The 21937-nt window shown below is 35.5% G+C and overlaps 1 protein-coding gene across 2 annotated transcripts; it reads left to right on the top strand.

Annotated features, from left to right (window-relative positions):
* Positions 1–700: 700 nt before the first annotated feature.
* Positions 701–20561, top strand: LOC108967985. Of its 2 annotated transcripts, XM_018931699.1 has the most exons (5): positions 701–1032; positions 3740–4081; positions 17951–19228; positions 19304–19433; positions 19522–20561. In XM_018931699.1, exons 1-5 carry the CDS (start codon positions 880–882, stop codon positions 19881–19883), a joined length of 2265 nt encoding a protein of 754 aa, XP_018787244.1. In that variant the 5' UTR covers positions 701–879; the 3' UTR covers positions 19884–20561. The 2 variants fall into 2 exon arrangements, with proteins under 2 accessions (XP_018787244.1, XP_018787245.1); XM_018931700.1 differs by lacking the exon at positions 3740–4081.
* The last annotated feature ends 1376 nt before the right edge of the window (positions 20562–21937 follow it).

Below are 21937 nucleotides of genomic sequence, written 5' to 3'. Positions count from 1 at the left end.
TATTATTATGTATACTATCCACGAATGTTCTCATGACAATACCAACCGATAAAACGACAAGATTACTAATTAATGAATATAACTTTTACTATAACAACAAAGTGTGTACTGAGGACATACTTTGAATTCACATTAATTTAGAGCCAACTAACCGCATCAACGGCACCCAGTCAAGCGCAACCCCACGCGCCAAGAGTGTGCAGAGTGTCCGATGCAAAGCAGATTGTTGGCAAAAGCTATTGAAAACTAATAACTACTTTGATACATATGTACACACATAAGTACATGCATTCGTGACATTCATATAAAATAAGTGCGGAAAAATAACAATAATACATATTTACAAAGTTTAACTTATAAAAATATTGAGTAAATTTACAAAAAAAAAATTTTTAAATGAAGCACTTGAAGTGTGTAAAGTAAAAACAAAGTTATTATCCCAAATAGCTCAATTTGATGTGTATGTATGTACCATTAGCGCCGCGAAGCTGAAGCCAGCTGGAATAATTGAATATACCGTAGCCACCATCGGCTGCTCTAGGCAACCATAACAAGTTAGAAACATTTAATTAATTTTTTTACCTAACAGTAGCATAAATGCAAAATATTGAAAATACGTATGCTGGATTCAGAAGCAGTAAATAAACAAATAGAAAGAGCAAAACGCTTTCATCTACAATAAAAAAAATCTGCGCGTTTTCTGAACGTAAGTGTTCAATACCAACATTTACATTAAGTCGTGTATATACCGAGGCACACACATGTTCAGTTGTATTGGTTAGCGTGCGTTTGGGGCCGTATTTGACACTACGCTTCCCACAGCTGAGCAATAACGGTATATTAAGCATCCTAGGTCTTAGTTTTTGAACGCCAGCCAACATGGGTAGCTTACCGAATTTGCACGAGTTGGAGGAAATAGAGCGCCGACGTGAAAAACGCCGTGAACGTGAGCAACGTGAGCAATTGCGAGAGCAACGAGCACGTGATTCAAGTCGTGAGCGTGAGCGAATGGCGTTATTCGCACAGCGCAAGGTAAGTGAGATGCACAGAGTTTACTCTTTTTTATCGAAATAAATTGTAAACAAATCATTTGTTTCATAACATTCCATAACCAGATAACCAGAATATTATTAAATATTCGTTAAACCCCAAGCTGAAACACATTTAAGATGTATGTATATGCTAAGACAATTTACTTATGATGAGAAGATTTTCGTATATCACTCAATTTAAACGGCTCCTTACCTAAAATTTATTAAAATAAAGAATGCACAGATCGTTCTTCTTCTTAATTGGCGTAGTTAACAACAGCGCGCCAGTCGTTTCTTCTTTTTGATACGTGGCGCCAATTGGATATACCAAGCTTAGCCAGGTTCTTCTCCACCTGGTCCTGGAGGTCCTCTGCCTCCGCTTCCCCCGGCGGGTACAGCGTCGAATACTTTCAGAGCTGGAGTGTTTTTGTCCATTCGGACAATATGACCTAGCCAGCGCTAAACTATGTCCGTTTGCGATGGTCGTTATCAAAAGGGAGGTCTCTCATCCGAGGCTGTTGGTAATTTTTTATTGGTAGGGGATATTTCACCTTCTCATTTTAGACCGCCTTCAAATGGATGTTCCCAGGCTACCCAAAGGATACTTGGTCAAAGACCGGAAGTCGTGAGTTGCTTCAGTCATATGTAAAAGAATCGTTTCCCAAGTGAATGGCGATCAGAGAACTTTCCTCACTTGCGTGAACACATGGCTCCATTCTGAATGCAAATATTACTCAAACAAAAATGCGTTAAGCGGTTTATATTCGACTTAGAGAAGAGAACTGTTAACTGTGTTCAGTTTATGAGCGGGTTTATATGAAAAAAAAAATGAGAAGTTCTAGCACCAATGTTGATATCTACAACGTAAATGAGTTTATAATTGGATTATAAAGCTCAGCATTATTCTAGTAAAAATACTCAGGATTTTTTAATTATTTAGTATGGTAACCTTCTTTCAATAGTTATCGGTAATATTGACTCAAATATATTTGTATAATTTGTGCATAATTTGAAGAATGATAGCAAAAGTAGAAGATAACGCAATTTGGGAAGAAGCGGATTACAATAATAATTTGTTTGAGGCGATTAATCTCAATCCAAACTTATAGTTCGCCGAAACCGAAACCTAGAAAGTGCCTAGTTGATTTCACCTCCCAATACAGCTTTGATAAAAAGAGACCGACAAATATGTAATTGTGAGTTTGTCAGTGAAATTTCAAGTTATACAGCAAACTGCTTTATACAGCCGAAGACCTTGCACACTCATCAAATACTCGTACAAGTTAAGACTTAAGCCTTGAGTAGGATCGACCGCACGGACTAATCGAAGCTTCTTGGCGGTCAAAACAATGTTGTCCACATGATTAGGGAGCTCTCCTGCAGATACCTATAAATATGGTGTAAATATAAAAATATCGTCACCTAAAAATGCAAAATAAAGTAACATCACTTTTCATAAATGTACGGCGAAAGAATAACGATATAAAAGAAACCACTAAAATTGAAACGAAATCTGAATTCTGGTTACAAATTGGTTATACTTTTATTGATTGTCAAACACTCACATTAAAAACTTTTGAGTTTTCTTTATAAAATGGTTTTATATTGATTATTAATAATGTCATCAAATTGAAAGGTGAATTTTATCTTCATCTACTTCAAAGTAATACGCTTATGTCAACGAATTTTCTAATCATCATAGCACTTGGAAAAATCCTCCGTCGTGATGGCCAAAGCCTTCTTTGATTCAGCTTTTATATCCTCAATTGAATCAAACGGTGTCCTCGGAGTGGTCATGTGAATTTGCTGAATAGCCAGAAGTTACACAAAGTTAAATCAGGCGGTTGTTGCGGTGGTTGCGACACCGCACACGGTATTTGTTGAAAGTGTGAAGAAATGATCACGAATAACCAATGCCGTATGAGATGGTGCATTATCGCACTTCTTTGTTCAGAGCCTCACAAAACGACGCGTATCTTAAATACTAATGAATATTTTGACGTGAAATTTAGGATAGATGTCACTAACAGTACTACCAACTTACACGAAAATTCGTAAACGTGCGAAGTATAAATTAAAAATTCACCTTTCAATTTGATCACAGCGATTTTAAATTTTTTGTTTTAATTATACATTGTTTTGCATTTTAGTTAGATTTACTAAATCGTAAGACTCTTATCCTAACCACAACATGAAATTAGAAAAAAATAAAATAAAAAATCCTGTGCTTTGAAAACAGTAACAAACGTGTCCTAAAGAGTCAAACATGAAAATTACAAAAAAAAAAAAAAAATCCCTTTCTCAACGTATGATAAAGGAAGTAAAGTTAATCTGATTATTAATAAGTTATGGAAAATACTATAATATGTTTTGATGATATCACCAATTATAACTAACAATTTTTGCCTTTCGAAGCGATAGGTATGAGTTAAAGATAAGTAGTTGCCACTAACTTTATGTGAAAATTTCCTCGCTGTCCGCATTCCATAATGTTGCGCTATTTTAACTTAGTTCAACAACAAAATTGAGAGAAATAATTTTTTGATTATCCTTAAATGTATTGTTTCGCTCCTCTTAAACTGCACCAAAGCTTCTCTCGTGTTCGTTCATTCTTCATTTTTTAATATATTTCTAAATTCATACATATGTATGTATGTGCTGGCTCATACTTTTATATACATACATTTATGGTTTATTTACTTCTGCAGCAAAATTCCTACAATGCCTATCTAATGGCTGGTTTGGGAATGGGTGGTGGCACACTTGGTATGGCTGCTGCCGTCGGAGCTTCCCACATAACAGGCACAGCCGCAGCAACTGGTGTTCTCGGCGTTAGCGCCAATACTCCAGCCACGACGGCTACGACTACTTTGGGTGGGTTTGCTGTAGGCGGCGCAGCACTGCTCGGCTTAGGCACGCCGGCATTACTAACGAAACACCACCATCAACACCATCAACATCATCGACATTCGCTGACAACACGACATCGAGTGTTGCGCACAAGAAGCTCGGGAGCGACACACAATATTTGGGATGAACAGTTTTTGGAGGTAAGGTCGTTTAGGCTGTACATATTTACATACATTTGTGTATAGGACCAGACAATATTACTTTATTACTTAAGTGACGCATTTAAAATTGTGTCGAAACCTACATTTTAACAATGACCACAGTAAATAGTAATTGATGCGAAATTTTGTCAATTTACGAGGGAGATAATGCACCCACTCTCCTAGCTGCAAAGTTGGCAATAACTTCTTCAAAAAACATATATAAGCAAAGAACCTACCCTTATTTCCTTATTCCCACCCGCATAAACTCAGCACAATGAGCACTTTTGTTTTCGTTTCGTCGTTATTCTGGCTTTACTTTGTTGCCACGGTAGCTTGCTGTTAAGGGCAGAGCACTGAGCAGTTGAGGCAATAACGAGCCGGCAATGATATGACGATAATTGAATGAAAATAAGAGCATTACTCAATTAATAAGATTATGATTTTGACCCTGAAATATAATTATCCTTCAAGAAATTTTAGGACTACTATCAGACTTCATTACTTTGTCAAATGAAAGGGTAACAAACACTTTTATTATGAGGGCTTTATATTTTGAAATTAGAGAACAACAACAAATATTAACCATCGAAACCGCTTTATAGTTGTTCAAAATATTCTTCTTTAAGATCTAGACGAATCAATTGTCGAACCACTTTTGCACTCTGGTTGAGGTTTCCCCAAAGCATATGTGTGTACATACATACGTTCTGAGCGCATCAACCGCCTCTTCAGGTGTCAAAAAACGTTGTTTTCGATACCAAATCAGGACTATACAGAACAAAATTGTTTGGAATCGGCTCATCTGGAAACAGTCATTATTGATGGCTTTCACCTTGCGTTTGGTGATATACTCACTTGCACTTTTCTTTTAAAATTTTAAATTTTTATAAAACCTTTTGATTCGCTTTATTTTGGATTTACAATTCGTACTTTACTTTGTTGTTTTTAATACTTTTATTAGCTTCACTTGTATGTTTGCTTGCATTTTTGTTATTATCAATAATTCACGTTATTTAATTTAATCTCCTCGACACACACACGCGTCGTAAACCAGCTACCAGAACGTGAGGATAGTCACAGAAGAAATCGAAACAGAGGTGCATCCTTTTTGATCGGTTGGGTGGTGGATAATCATGAGCTGGAGCGTTGGTGTGTAGTGTGGTTGTATATTTGTATGATATGTTGTGTGTGTTATATGATGTGTTGTATTTGTGATTGTGAGTTGTGTGCGAAGCGTGCTGCGTAGAGAAATGGTCGGGAAGTACCGTGTGATCAGAGGTCGCATGAACACTCATACGAGTATACTTTCTTGCTGTTAACATTCGCGTAAATCCACGATTCATCACCTGTTACGATGTCATAGGCGTGTTTCAATGAACCGCTATGTTATTTTTAAATTTTCTCGACTAAACAACGAGTTTTTTTTTAATAAAATTAAAACTTAGAATTGGACATTTTGTTTTCTGGGTTCCTTCGAAGTTTACAATACCTATCCTTATGGGACGCTTCCCTATTAAATATATACATACTTGTATATATATAAATGATCAGCACGACGAGCTGAGTTGATGTGGGCGTGACCTTTTGCCTTTATAAACATGAACTGAAGGAATAGTTTTTGCGATACCGATAAGAAATTGTACACACGCCTTTTTCTCCCTAAGAAGCTGCTCATTTGCCGGAAACGCGGGTATCGGACCACTATAGTATATAGCTGCCATAAAACCTGAACGATCGGAATTAAGTGCTTGTATTGAAAACTTTTTCATTTGACGATATATCTTCATGAAATTTTGCATGGGTTATTGTTTAAGTTAACAATACAATTCTGGAAAAATGTTCACATTAAGTCCCTATAGCTTATAGCTGAAATGCTGTCCGATAAAAAAAAATATCTTGTAAATACTCTTTTGAGTCGGTGAGGGTATTATACAACTGTTATCAAAATAATAGGAGTGCTGTTTTTTCTCTTCGATGTAATATTTATATTTATTTATTTTTTGTGCAAATCATGAAGTCCCGTTATTTTTGCCTTTGACTTCTTAAAATAATAGTCGCGCTCATTTGAAATCGGCATAGCAAGAAAAACTAATCGTTCATTGTTACTTAAGGGATGCAGAAGTGTATCTAGCTCTATTTGTTATTATCTTGTGGACGAATCAAGCTCATGAAAAGCAAAGCACACATGAGCAACGTGAATTAATCGAAAACTTCATTTCATTTGGAAAAATGTAAAAGAATGTACAAAATATTATCGGGTGCGGAGTTTCTATGGTACGAAATGCTGTTAAATACTATACATATAAACCAAAAGCTGAAACGCGCGGACAACCACAGGTGATATCAAATAAACTTGCTACACGCATAACTAGATACACGAAGCAACATAATTTCTCAAGCTTAAAAAAAATAAAAGATGAACTAAGCATATGTACGTACGTGCCGGTATCCAAATTATTAGTCGACGATTAAAGGATAATAATTTATCAGCACACAGCACGAGGAAAATTCCATTTCCGACAAAAAAGACACCTAGCAGCACAACGACACCTTGAATAGTCACCAGAAAAATGGCTTAACATAGCATTATGATGACAGATGAATCTAAATATGTTTTGTTTGGTGGAAAAGGTTGTCGTCAGTATGTGAGACGACCGCCCAAAATCGAATTTAATTCAAAACACTACATGAAATTTTAAACATATTCGAACAAGTATAATGGTTGGGGCATGCTTTCCCTAATACGGCGCAGGGCCAATACACTGGATCAAAGATATCATGAATGATGCTCTAATCTAGCGATTAAATGCCATTGGCTTGGGTCTTCCGGCAACATAATGACCCGAAGCAAACCAGCAAATTGGCAAAAAAAAAAATGGTTCGCTGATAACGCCATAAAAGTACCCGTCCAGTCGCCCGATCTCAATCCGATTGAAGATTTGTAGGCAGACATAAAGAAGGAAGTCGCTAATAAGGCACCCACAAATATTAAGGAGCTTTGGGATACGGTAAAAGCTTCTCGGCGCTGAATTCCCCAACAAAGATGCCAAAAATTGGTGGAATCAATGCTAAGGCGCTGTGCTGCAGTTTTATGCAACAAAGGCCGTGCAACAAAATATGAATTTGTTCTCATTAATATCTTTTTACCTAAAACTATTATATTTAAAAAAAATCGCATTACAAAATTTGTAAATGAGATGGTGAATCTCTCTCCAATCACACTATTACTTTGAGAAAGCCATTTTTGTAAAAATTTCATTATTATTTCTTTTTTTAAGAATTCTAATAACATGAAATTGCTGATTTTTATACTCTTGCAAAGCTAAGCGAGATAGATATAGGATTATCTACATACATATATAAAAATGATCAGGATGACGAGAAAAGTTGAAATCCGGTTGACTGTCTGTCTGTACGCCCGTGCAAGCTGTAACTTGAGTAAAAATTGAGATATCTCTATGAAATCTGGTATGTGGGTTCCCTAGTACAAAAATTTCGAAATCGTAGATGGGCGTAATCGGATCACTGCCACGCCCAAAAATCGCCATTAGCCGAAAACTTATAAAGTGCCATAACTAAGCACTAAATTAAGATATAAAGCTGTAATTAGGCACAGAGGATCGCAGTAGTAAGTGAGCAAAACCACTTAAGCTGCAATAATCAAATTTGCTGAGCACAAATTTATAAGAAGCGACAGTGTGAAAATGGATGAAATCGGAGTATAACCCCGCTCTCTCCCCATATAACGCTACTTTTAAAAACTACTAAAAGCTCGATATAAATTTACGACGGAGACATTAAAACTGTTCAAGTCCGAATATTGCCGAATATTTAGCGTCTTTTACTCATAACAGTGTATCTTTGTGCCTAAAATAGATAAATTTTAGCGAAAACTTGGCTTAGCCACTATATAACCAATATCAGGATATTCCAGCATACGGCTGACTTTACACCTTGAAGTACTTCCCTGGCAAGTTTCAAGAGTATAAAATGTTCGGTTTCGCCTGAACTTAGCCCTTTTTACTTGTTATTTAATTTTTTTAAGTTTGCATGTTTATACATAACAGTTATATTTTTCTTTCTATTTTTATAAACTTTCAGTAATTATTTAGGATTAGCTTCTATATATTACCATTTACGTAGTCATGTATTCCCTTCATACTCTACTTGATTGAAAGTGTCATATTCACTTCACACTCCACCCAGTTGAATCCAATTACTATGTCAGAGTCACTTTCAAATAAACAAACGAAAAATAAAACTGCGCATTGCATTCCGCGATCCAGCCGTTTAAACTTAACGGGGCATTTCGACAGGGTATATTAACAGTCAAATATATTGCCATTGCCATTGCCAAATCTGTATGTGGGCATTTGTTATCATAACAGAATAATTTGCGAAAAGGCGTCTGGTAGGTAGGTTTGAGCTGATTTGTTTTGAGCTCTTGAACTGTTTACATTTTTATATGGATGAAAAAAATTGATGTGGAAAATAAAAAAGGAGAAATATACTTTTTTCCACAAATATATTCTCGAAAAAATAAAATATTTCATATTTTCGGACTATAATAATTGTAGCATAAATTTTATATACCAATTAAAATAATAAATTTAATATGAGCAATGATATTTTGACCTATGCTTGTTTGTTTGTGTTTATTAAATTTAAGACTTCGCTCATTCGCCAATCACTTTTGTAAAATTTTTCCGCAAATTAACAATATTAAACTAAATATACATTTTTTGGACAAATGTATTAAATTATTTTGAAAATGTTCTTTATTTTTATAATTTAATACAACCGTCTTCATCGCTTTACTAAATTTAATATTACCGATATGAAACATGGATAAACACATGTATCTGAACATTTTAACAAAATAATTTAAATTGTAAGTGTGCTTAAATCGGGTGTTAATAGCAGCCACTTCTATTTACAATAGGATAACGACCCAAAAAACTCGTCTTATCCTGTACGTGAATGGTTGTTATGAAATTAAAAATAAGTCCATCGGTCCTGCAATATTCTTCTTCTTTACTGGCGTAAACACCGCTTACGCGATTATAGCCGAGTTAACAACAGCGCGCCAGTCATTTCTTCTTTTCGCTACGTGGCGCCAATTGGAAATTCCAAACGAAGCTAGTTCCTTCTCCACTTGGTCCTTCCAAAGAAGTGGAGGTCTTCCTCTTCCTCTGCTTCCCGGGCGAGTACTGTCTCGAATACTATCAGAGCTGGAGTGTTTTCGTCCATTTGGACAACATGACCTAGCCAGCGTATCCGCTTGTCTTTTGTCATATATCTCATACAGCTCATTGTTCCATCGAATGCGATATACGCCGTGGCCAACGCGCAAGGGACCATAAATTTTTCGCAGAATCCTTCCTTCGAAAATTCGCAACGTCGACTCATCAGTTATTGTCATTGTCAAAGCCTCTGCACTAAAGAGCAGGACGGGAATATTGAGTGACTTATAGAGTTTGGTTTTTGTTCGCCAAGAGAGGACTTTACTTCTCAATTGTCTACTCAGTCCGAAGTAGAACCTGTTTGCAAGAGTTATCCTGCTTTGGTTTCCAGGCTAAAATTGTTGGTGGTGTTTATACTGGTTCCTAATAGACGAAATTATCTACAACTTCAAAGTTATGACTGTCAACAGTGACGGGAGAGCCAAGTCGCGAGTGCAACGACTGTTTGTTTGATGACAGGAGATATTTCGTTTTGCCCTCGTTCACTGCCAGATCCATTTGCTTTGCTTCCTTGTCCATCCTGTAGAGGGCAGAACTAACGACGCGGGTGTTGAAGCCAATAATATCAATGTCGTCGGCATAGTCTCTTATAAAAGATTGTATCTGCTGGAATAAGTTCTCTAGCTCGATTTATTTTCGCCTTGTCTGAAACCTCGTTTGATATCGAACGGCTCGGAGATATCCTCTCCGATCCTGACGGATCTTTTGGTGTTGCTCAACGTCAGTTTACACAGCCGTATTAGTTTTGCGGGGATACCAAATTCAGACATTGCGGCATAAAGGCAGCTTATTTTCGTGTTGTGAAAAACAGCTTTTACATCAACGAAGAGGTGGTGTGTGTCGATCCCGCAATCACCACACATTGAACCTAATCAAAATATCTGGAACTTTTTGGAAAACCGTATTCGAAAACATCGGATTTCATCAAAATAAGGCCAAAAAATTGGATCATGGACTTAGTTGTTCGAAATATCCAGAAATAATACTAGAAATCGAGTGGGGAGCATGCGTCGATGTCTAGGGACAATAATAGCAACAAAATGTAGGCCAAAAACCGCTAAAACTATTGTAATTACTTTTATTTATATAAATAATCATTGGTGTGCGTAAACTTTTTTGACATTAATTAGGCGCATTTTAAGCTTTAGCATTATTTTTTTTTATTTTTGTAAACTAAAATATTTTGATATGCTATATTTAATTTTACAATAAATAAGCGTGTCGTAATTTAATAGAATTAGGTGTACTATGTCGATTTTATTGGTTCACTGTACAGTACCACGCCAACCCCTTAGAAACAAGAAACATTTTTCATATAGTTTTGCTTTCAGAGTGAAATTAAAAAAATTATTACGATATGTGAATGCAGTTTTTTTGTAGTATTTATTTGAAATATCGTTTTTTCATAAAACTGAAAAAAAACTTAAATTTTTTTAGAATTTGGTTGACAAAATTTAATTTTAAAATTCGCCTTCACTCTTTGAGGCACACTATTTAAACAATATTTTATTATTATTATTAAATCTTAATCATTTATATACACATCCTTTATATTATCTTTTAATGCGGCTACTGTGGGATTTCTCCGGGAATAGACCTTCGAATGCCCAACAGTTTTCGATGGGGTTTAGGTCGGGTGAATTTTCCGCCCAAGGTAATATGTCGATATCCAAGTTGTTAAGGAAATCAGTTGTGCGTTGGGAGTTGTGTCAGGGCGGCCCATCTTGCATATATTTATGTGTATTGGGCTATTGGAGGGTTCAGTGTTGCCAAATATGGTACAAAAATATGTTGAAATAGATTGATATACTGCTCACTATTTATCGTTCCCTCAACAAAATAAATTGGCCCTGGACCTTCATACGCTATGCAGTTCCAAATGATTACACTGGAGGGATGTTTTACCATTTTGTGCATGCAGTTCTTCGCATAACGCTCACATGGCCTACGTCGCACAAATTGAATGGCTTCTGTTACTGCTTCTAGTCGGCATTCGTCGCTAAAGATAATCTTTGTTAAGAAAAAAACGTGTCAATTAGTAAGGTAACTTTGAATGGGAAACTTTTGGGGGTCATTCATAACTTTATAGGTTTACCTTGTACCTAAAACATAAAACTCTGAAATCTCTGAAATCAAAGTCTAACACTTATAAAAAAAATTCAGTTCCTTCCACTACGCCACTCAGTTTATCTCTGATGAGTCAGAAATACAAATGCTAACTCCATGTGAAGTAAACATTGCAATATAATTTCGTATTTAAGTCCCGCTAATTGCAACGGTACATTTTTTTTAATATTAGGCACGTGGTAACATTTAATGCTTAGGCAGTAGAAAAAATTCAAATTTTTCGGCAGCAAACTTTCTAAGAATACATACATATACATATGTATGTGGCGGTTAAGGTGTCCATAAATAAAACACTATTTAACCAGCTACTTAATTTTATTATATTTATTTACTTATAAGTAAATCCGACTTACAAATATATTATTAATACGAATATAAATGTTTTATGTTGAGCGCAAAAGAACACGTGTGGTCTCGTTCGATGATCAAAAAGAATAGGACGAATTACGGGATTAAATATTTTAGTTTGCTGAATACAGTGTTACCAGATGTAGTTACAATATTAGAAATAGTTAATAAGTGGATCTATTACAATTTGGAGAGATGCTAATCGCTACATGTACATACATATAAATTACAAACTGAATTTTCTTTCTTACAATCAACATTTATGTACGATATTTACTAAATAGCGTTATTTTTTTGGTAAAAAGCTTACATATGGTTTATATGTATATAATTTATATTGTTATATTTATACATATGTATGTATATAAATTTATAATTTACAATACCAAATACATCAATTTACTAATCCTTAATATTCATATGTAGGCTAATTTAAGATTAACTTTTTAAATTAATTAATTTAGAACTATTAGTATTAAGTAATTTAAATATATCATAAAAATTCGGCTTTGACTGATTATTCAAGTTTCACCTATGATTTTTGCCGCCCAGGACGTTCTTAGTCTATTAAGTCAAAATCACCACTTTTAAATCGTGCACACCACTTTTAGTCCCCAAGCTCAGCAAGTGCATGCTCGCGATAAACTTCCACCAAAATAGACGACTTTCGGCCATACATATATAATCCAAATTTAGAAACATTTGAAATAACGGTGAAAAGTTGAAATGAGTAAATGAGTTTGCTGAACATATAGTAACCTTAAATAGTTAGATGATTTTAGTAACCGAACTCTTTTATGCTAATTCTTAATACAAAGAAAGCTTTCTACAAAGACATGCAAAAAAGTTGTGATTACAGCTTAGGAAATCGAACGTTTAATTCTACAAATTTATTTACTTTTTGTCCCGAATATCTGCCACGCGCCAGCTGACACTCATTCAAGTAAGATAGGTATGCAAATTTCTTCACCAACATGTATAGGTGCTACCGCTTTCAACACACCCATGTCGTTTGAATAAGGAAATGTCGAATGTGCGTTTGGTACACAACAGTGTAAAGAAAATGCTTTGAAGTAAATATTATACATATATCGAGCATGGCCAATGTTGAGAAATTCGCCCGCGACTTTAATGAATACATACATATGTATACGTGTGAGATAACAATAGGAAATTTAAATATTAAGTCATAGTTGTTAACTTACATTCTCCCACTTTATTGTAAATGTCATCAATATATTCGTCAAGCTTTATTTTTTCACCTTCAGGCACTGGTAAACCGTTCCTTTTTTTCACCCATTCCGCCAACAGACTCTTCGCTTTAACACTTTAAAATATGTATGTTAAAAAAGATTTTCGGAAACGTTACACTTACACCAATTAATTGCGAGTCCGTATGTGCTATATACAAAATGCTGCAAAACGTTGTTACATTTGTTGTTGAAAGACAATTTTTTGTTCTGTATGCACTATTAGCGATTGAAAGGATTGAAGTGACTGGAGAAACTGTGCTTTGTAGTTACTTTGTTTATACACGGCTATTAAACGAGCAATTAACGCAATTGTACCAATCAAGGTGGATAATGCACTTTTCTGAAAGTATCGAAAACGTTGAAAACAGTAATGTGCACCCATACAATCACCTTCATTGGTATTTATTTAAAGCCATCATACGACAACCTTCGGAACATTATTGAACTTTATAATTGAGACATCGTCTAAATTGTTGCAACCATGGTGTTGTTGGATCGTATTTTGGCAAAGGTATAAGCAATGCAATGCTATTCGCCAAGCAATGCACATTTTCTACGGCTATTTTTAAAGGACGCATACAGTGGTAACAAATAGAATTAATATCGAAAACATTTATATAATTTACTTACTTTTGTTCAGGGTCATTCCACTTTTTGTTTGATGAATCTAGTACTTTTTCATGACATCACTATTGGCAAATATAAAAGATATTAGGTTGTCAAAAAAAGTCTTGCGGTATTTTGGCTAGTTGGCGCTGAGAGCGCGTAGTTCTAGTTTTATTCGTCACATCGGGTCATGCTATAACTTTTTGGAAAGCTCATTTCACGCGCTATCACGTGTTTGACTGATTGTCGTTTCTTTTAAGACGTTAGTGAGTTATAGCGTCGCAAACATGAAGCAAAATAAAGAGAAAGTACGGCATATTTTACAGTACTACCACGATAAAGGCAAAAATGTATCTCAAGTCGCCAATAAAATTTGTACAAGTTAGTGGATCGACTCTCATCTCAACTCCCCTAAAGGCATCATTGAATCCGCTCGTGTCTTTTTTCTTCATTATTACCATTCATAATCAAATTACGCTTAGCTGTAGTAATTTTAAAAGAAGATCATATATGTATGTAAATGACACCCTACAACAACAATTAGCAATTGATACTGCCCGAACATTTGTTGCGGATGACCTTCATTGAAAAGGTATGATAATGGCATGCTGCGTTGGAAAGTTTGCACACGGCACGCTAARCGRCATCAACTTGCGGTAACTAAAKCTATGGAAAGCGTYCGCTGATCGCATACCTGACACCATMAACAACAACTTGTTTTTTSCCACTTGGTATTTGCCTAGGCTTGGTAGGCTTAGTTTTTTAAAATAAAAAAATTGTATCGAATCGAAAAAAGAATCAGAATAAATGTGATTGCCGAAGTGAACAAGTCTCTGATTTTTTAATTGTGATTGCCGAAGTGAACAAGTCTCTGATTTTTTAATTATGTTTAAATTTACAGTTTAAATTTCCACCGCACAACGATGGTTTCAACGTTTTCGTTTTGGTGTTGAGGTTTTCGAAGATGCGCCACGCTCCGGAAGGCCTGTCGTCGAAAATTGCGATAAAATCGCTGAGTTGGTCGAAAGAGACCGGCATAGTAGCAGCCGTAGCATCGGTCAAGAGCTGGCCAGGAGTCATCAAAAAAAATTTTATGAACAATTAAAAATTCAATAAAAATGCCGCAAGACTTTTTTGACAACCTAATATAAAAGAAAACCATAAAAATGCTTTGTAATACACATAAATCCGCAATCAAAAATTCACATTGGTAGCACTAATAGTAAAACTTGAAGAAATAAATTAAATACCAAAGTTAGTAATTTCCGTGTTGTTTGAACAATTAAAAAAAAATGTATTTGTAAAATGCAGCACATCAGAATTTCTATATACAATTATAATAGAAAAAATTCAATAAATTCTTTAGGAACAACATATAATCATATACACATAATGTTACATTTATTGACGATACACCAGCAAATTGGAAAGTGTTGAGTGCCATCTAAAAGTACACAAAAAACATATAGTAAATAAATAAATAGCTAATTTATGTATACCGCAGCCATGCTTACCTGTGTAATAAATACGCTTTGTATCATACAGGTATATAAAGCCAAAATGATTAATAATGGTACTGTTAATCACACTTTGCACACATTTGTCACTTACACGAAATTTTCAACTAACACAGAGTCCAATCTCATATTCTTATTGAGATTACCAGCTGCACTCTGTAATATCTTTGGTATAGAGCGTTGTGTTTCACACTGATGTGCTGAACACAATGCTCGCGACAGACTGCCAACGACATCTGTCAAATATTAAAATACACACGTTCTCATTGTTATGTCGCTACCTTCTTACGAATGTTCATGTAGTAGGATTCACAACGCCATTTTCAGGGATGTCGTGCTGCTGCAGTCTGGAGCGAGCATTGTGCTCAGCACATGAGATGCATGCAAATCTAACAGCTTACTATGTTCAGTATCGGACAAAATATTTGCAACTAGAGCGAAGTTTTAGTTTTTTTTTTTTGGTCTTATAATGCCATTTTTCCTTACAATTCCTTTTTGTTTCTTGTTTTTAAATTTACAGCATTGAAGTTACATATTTTGCAATGTTTATCGCGATCTTTTTTTATTTTGCCGGTTATATTTGAAAACAATTTCAAATATATTTTTTTATTTTATTATATTTTGTAGCAAACTCATTACTCTCAATAACTGTTTTGCATCGTAGCGGCATTGAAGCTATAAGGTTATCTATTATGGTTTGGGATATTTTTCTCCATGCCTGCAGGGCCCTTTGAAAAAACTCATCATTATTTGGCCCATTACTGCGATCAATTCTGTTTTTACAATTTCCCATAAATTTTCTTTGGTATTAATGGCTGGGGAATGTAGAGGTCACTCCATTACATCCATTTTATTCTTCTGTAACCACGATTTTAGGACCTATGACATATGCTTCGGGTCGTTGTCCTGGTGGAAGACCCACTGTAGTGGCATTTCCCATTCAGCATGTGGCAACATTACGGATTCCATAATGTCTCTGTAAACGTACGGATTCATTCTACCATTAATACGATGAAGCGGCCCTAAACCAGAAGCAGAAAAGCATTCCCAGACCATAACATAGCAACTATGTTTGACTGTTTTTAGACAATAGAAATTTTTAAGACGCTTATTTCGTGGGCGTCGAACGCCAAATTATGATTGGACTCATCACTGAAAAGAACACTTTTCCATTTGTTTTTTTCTCACTCTAGATGATTTTTAGCGAACAAAATTGTTTTAGTTGGTTAGGTTTGCTAATGAGCGGTTTCTTCGTTGGTCGGTAACTGTGTAAATCAGCGGTGTTTAGGCGATAAGCGACCGTTCTTGAGTAGATTTTTAACCCAAGCTCCTTTACCAATTCCGGAGCGCTTTAAAACTGATATGCTTTTATCTCTCTTACAATTGAGCTGTCAGTTTTTTAATCAGTTTTTCGTGGTCGGCGTCCACGATGCACTACTTCGACAGTTTTCTTTCTAATAAGGTTCGAAATTATTCGTGAGATTGATGATTTGTGAATTCTGTACTTTATAGAAATTACTTTTTGAGAAGTTCCGTTATTATAATAACAAGTGCTCGGAGTGCTTCATCGAATTTATTTAGAGCCATTACTTTTTTTGTAAAAATATTTAAAATAAGAAAGTGTTTTCACAAAAATTCCGAGCAGAAATTATGCTCAGTAAATGTTCTAATTAATTTAAACTCAATACCGTTAGAAAAAAAAAGAACAAAGGAGAAAAGAAACGAACAAAATAGAGTTTTAATTGTTTTGTCGCGGCGGATTGGCGCGTTATTGAGAGTAATGAGTTTGCTACAAAATATAATAAAATAAAAAAATAATAATACTAAGTTTTTCTTTTATTTTATTAAAAATAATGAACCGTTTTCTTTGAGTTGCAAGTGTTTTATCTTATTTAACATAGATGTTATATCGTTTTATTATATACATTAAACAAATAAACTGAAAAATATTATTAAATTAGCTTTGTTTACCTTAATTAATATCCAATATTTATATATAAAATTGAAATAGTAGGTCTCCGGCAATTATTTGCTGTGTAATCGACAGTATTTTCATTATCATATTTCAGTTGCAAATGTTTTGTCCGATACTGTATATGTCAAATTGTTGCAAGCTATTCGTAGGATAACTGCATCTTTGAGCTATTACTTCCCGAACTAACCTCTGAATATGTTGGTGGCAGATTTAAGTTTACGTGATTGAGGGCTTCTACAACTGGTCCCATGAGGCTCGGGGCAATTTCGCAATTGCACAAAGATTGCCAGCGCAAGATATTAAGATTTACCGAGGAAACATGTGTAGTGGAATGAAATTTCAATAATATATTTAAGGCTTTGTCTCCCAATTATTAAATTCTTTTTCTGAAAGTATTCTAATTAAATAAGTATTAATACAATATTAGAAACTTACTTACGCTCTTAAAATTTTTCTTCGAATGCCGGCAATTTTTAACAGATTCATTCTCAATATGTGCATCTCATTCTTACACATTCAAAAATTCATGCAAAAAATTGCTACTCTAACAACAGAATTTTCCATTTCAAAACAAAAAGTTAGATATGGATATGTAGTAGTATAAGAGGTGAAAGCTTACAAATGTATTTGTGTACTGGTTACATACACGTAGGGTTATTTGTTTACCTCCGTTCCTAAGACATTTTGTTCTACACCACCATTACGGAACCGTATTTTTTCGGCTAATGACTAGCCGAATTTATGTTTCATACTACTATTTAAACAACACTTAACTTATATATAATTTCTTCCAATAGCACCTTGCTGCATACTCACCAATTTCTACACGTTCACATCGTATCAATCCGGTCTCATCATATCAGGTGCAAGCCGCATTGGCCGCCTCTCGTCGACGTGAGTCTATCAACAGTTCCATTGGTGCTGCATCGATACGTCGCCTTATTACGCTTAATAACCGCAACTGCCGCCATAAGATACCGCCACACGTGCGACATAAGGTGTGTCAGAGCTTCATCTGCATAGCGGTGGCGCACGGTTTGATTTGCGGTGTATTATTGCCGCTATTCGCGCTACAAGGTTCCAACTCCGTGTGGCATCAACGTGAACAGTGGTTACATGTGGGACCCAACATCGGCTCACTTCTATTAAGCGGTTGCTTTTTGATCTCCGCCATTATGTGCCTATTTGCCAAACGCCTTATACAGAAATTTGGTCATACAACAGTGATTGGCGCCAGTTACGTAGCGGCGAGTATCTTTCTCCTATGTCATCTCTTTCCCTCCATCTTTACGCTACTGCCGGCATATATACTGCTCGGTATCACATACAGCCCTTCATGGATTAGCAAAATAGCATTGGTGGTGCACTTTGGTAGCAAGTTGAGCTGTTCCCAGCATGAGTGCATGCTGAGTTCGTCGCATAATACAGATGTGATGGATGAGCATAAACTCTTCTGTAACCGCGATCAAAAGGTGCGCCGTTTGGCGCGCTGGTTTCAGGTGGCACAAGATCTGGGTATCATACTGGGCACACTATTGGCATCATTCACTTTGGCTTGTAGTTCTAGCGATTGGAATTGCTTCGATAGTAGCGAAACAGTGGCAATGGAGACACAAGCAACTTTACTGCCCAGTGAAAATCTAACAGAAAATATTGTGAAGGCAGTGGCGCTGCGTTCACATTCTTACAGCATGACTGGGTTTTTACCCAATATACCGGGGTATTTCGATGATTTTTACTATCACAATGAGCACGGTGAAAGAATTTGTGGTGCCGATATGTGCCCCGTTTGGCATCAGGATAACACATTTGACGATACGAGCAACGGCACCAACGAAACGATTTACACGCAATTCATTAATGAAAGATCGACTGGCGGCGGTATAACGCTGATAAGCACCTATTTCTTCTTCACATTAGCTGCGGCGGCTTTATCCTTCTTTGGTGGGCGCATTCAATGCACATTCCGTCGCGAGGTGCATATAAAAGGCGTAACGGATACGATATTGTTCGCCGGACCGATGGCATATTTCGTGGGCACTGAACAGGCCTATATGCTGGGCGATTTTCTGCGGGTAAATATTCTGAGAAATCAGTGATTTCATATTTTGAGTATCACATAAGAAATCTTATTTTACTCGCATTTACAGGCATTCGTCTCTTGCTCCTTGGGTATTAGCATGGTGGCCGGTGCTTTAGTCGGTATGGGTCTTATGCAATGCATAGTTTCCTGCACATTAAGCATGCTACTACGTCACACCAAACGCATCGTGGTCATCTGTAAGTAAAGTTAACTTTAATTCATAGATTTCATAGATTCATTGGCAATCATTTATTGATTTCGTATTTTCTCACTTTCTCCTGACAGTGGCCGGTTTCTTCTTCCAATCATGTCTACTACTTGCTTTATCCAGCTGGAAGCCATCGAGCGATGACATGGCACTGTTCTATGTGCTGGCTGCCTCATGGGGCGCCTGTAACGGTATGTGGGAAACGCTTTTAATGGCCTTAATCACGCTGAATCACGCCAACCACGTTACGGATGTCACCAGTCCGTTGCAGGGACTACGTTTTCTCGGCCTAGGTATCACATTCGCAGCGCATGGTTTGATGTGTGAAACACCGAAGATTATCACCATGGTTATAATGCTAGTGTTGAGCTTGCCGGCCTATGCAATGCTAGAAATAAGACTGGAGGCGCAACGTAAATCGCAATTGATCAATTTATGACGTAGCGTCTTTAGTTAGTCAAAAAGGCAAGACGCCATGGCACGAACTCATACAATGTAATCGAGTTCGGAAACATGTCATGGGGGTCAATGGATGTATAGCAAAAGTTAAACAGTATTAATTTTAAACTTGGAAAAGCTAAATAAACCAATATTTTATACAAGCTATATGCAACACTCGGAGTTTTGAGGTTATCGAGACCTTTCGAAATATTAAACTTAGCGTAATTAACAGTTAACTACATATTTATATCTAAGCGGTACTAAAATTAAATTTGGTTAAGACTCCGACAGAAAAAAAACGCTCAGCAAACGGTCTACCATCTTAGCTCCCATTAAAGTCGCAATATCTCAAGAACCAATAAAATCTCCATAATTTCTTTTCAAATACAAAGTGAACTTATAAGGAATCCATATTTGCTTAGTAGACTTAAATTGTTTTCCATAAATTGAGAGACCATTTGCAAGTCGGTTTTCTTCTAACGTAGTCTTACCCACATGAATTGTAGGTAGGTAATCTCTAATATAAGTTATAAGCATATTTGTATCTGCCGTTTTATTATGAAACATGGCAACTCTTACTCGAAGATCAAGTTAGGCTTACAAACTGTGTTGTTTGATTCGCCAATTAATCAGACAATTGTGTTTTTATTCGTCAGATAGTATGTGTTAGCACATACCATTTATGTGTGCATAAATAAATTTACATACATACTACACACGCACATATACACTACATATGTACATATGATATTGTAAAATGTATGAATATTTACATTTTTATATATTGGCTAATTAAATGGGACGTTAACAAACGTTTACACAAAAATTAAAAATAATAATTGACCACATCAAAAAAGTACACTGAAAAAATAATTATTAAACGAAATAAAAATTAACAATATAAATTCTACTGGACAACACTAATTTGGTGATTTTTATGCTTAAAGCAACACATTTAGTATATCAAGAGCATATTATGTTTCAAAGAACTTTTTACTTTTTGAAAGTATCTTCATCAGATCTTCATCAAAAGTATCAGAAGTGTTAAAAGTTTTGTTTTCGAAATAAAGGGGAAAATACTCGTTCCCCTGGGCAATTTGACGCTAGGAGTACGTGTGGACAGATTATACTTATTTTTTATATTAAAGATAAGCCTAATCGAGAAAATATTTCAATTCAATTAATTTAAGGCGTTTTACACATTGACCCCGAAACTATATAGTCCGATTTCGACCATCTTAAGGTAAGAGATTCAACATTTTTGAACTCTTATATTGGCTTTGGTATATTCAAATATTTCCATTGATATCATCGTTAGAGTGCTAAAAACTACATTAACCACGATTTTTCAGATTTTTTAATTTTTTCTCTAAGTTATCGCTTGCACAGTCAGACAGACGGATAGACAATCACAGAATGATTCGGCAAACGAAAAATCTGTCGAAATGCTTGTGCCTAATCTTAAGGTAAAGACTTTTTTTTAAGATTTTTCAGTTACTTTTTACTACGGTACTTTTCACCCATTGGTAGTTATCCATAAAATCGACGAAGAAATATTTCTTTTAAGGTTAGTTTCCAGCTCTCAAGTAAATGCGCAAGAAAAAAAATTCCTTATTTCTTGAGCTGTAGTCAAGTAATTTTGACAGCAGGTTACGCATTGTGAATGATGCACGTTAGAAGAGCTAGAGAAAATAAACAAAGATAGTATACCTGTCTCTTATACACATCTAGATGTGTATAAGAGACAGCGTTAGAAGAGCTAGAGAAAATAAACAAAGATAGTATACTTATAGTATGTGTGTAAGTATAATATAATATATATTATATTATAAATATTTGTAATAGATTTCTTCAGAGCTGCATATGAGCACAAGAAAATTTACCGCAGCAAAATTTCTTGATCATTTCTTAAGCGTTTTTTTTTTATATGACGTTTTTACATTTCTTGAGAAATGGAAACTACCCTTTAGGATAAACACCGAAGTTCTGATACTTTATAAGTTTCCGAAAATGTCAGCCTTCTAACATATACTCCTAATAGGCAAGCTGTCA

This window comes from Bactrocera latifrons, unplaced genomic scaffold (genome assembly GCF_001853355.1).
Source record: "Bactrocera latifrons isolate USDA-ARS-PBARC rearing strain unplaced genomic scaffold, ASM185335v1 scaffold_20, whole genome shotgun sequence".
In the NCBI taxonomy this organism is placed as follows: Eukaryota; Metazoa; Arthropoda; class Insecta; order Diptera; family Tephritidae; genus Bactrocera; species Bactrocera latifrons.
This window is presented reverse-complemented; position numbering and strand designations above follow the sequence as displayed.

Bases quoted from the DNA above. Each gene is read 5' to 3' on its own strand.
- LOC108967985 (XM_018931699.1), top strand. From the start codon at position 880: ATGGGTAGCTTACCGAATTTGCACGAGTTGGAGGAAATAGAGCGCCGA. The intron at 4,082-17,950 runs GTAAGGTCGTTT...TTCTTCCAATAG, and splicing joins GGGATGAACAGTTTTTGGAG to CACCTTGCTGCATACTCACC. The intron at 19,229-19,303 runs GTAAATATTCTG...TCGCATTTACAG, and splicing joins TGCTGGGCGATTTTCTGCGG to GCATTCGTCTCTTGCTCCTT.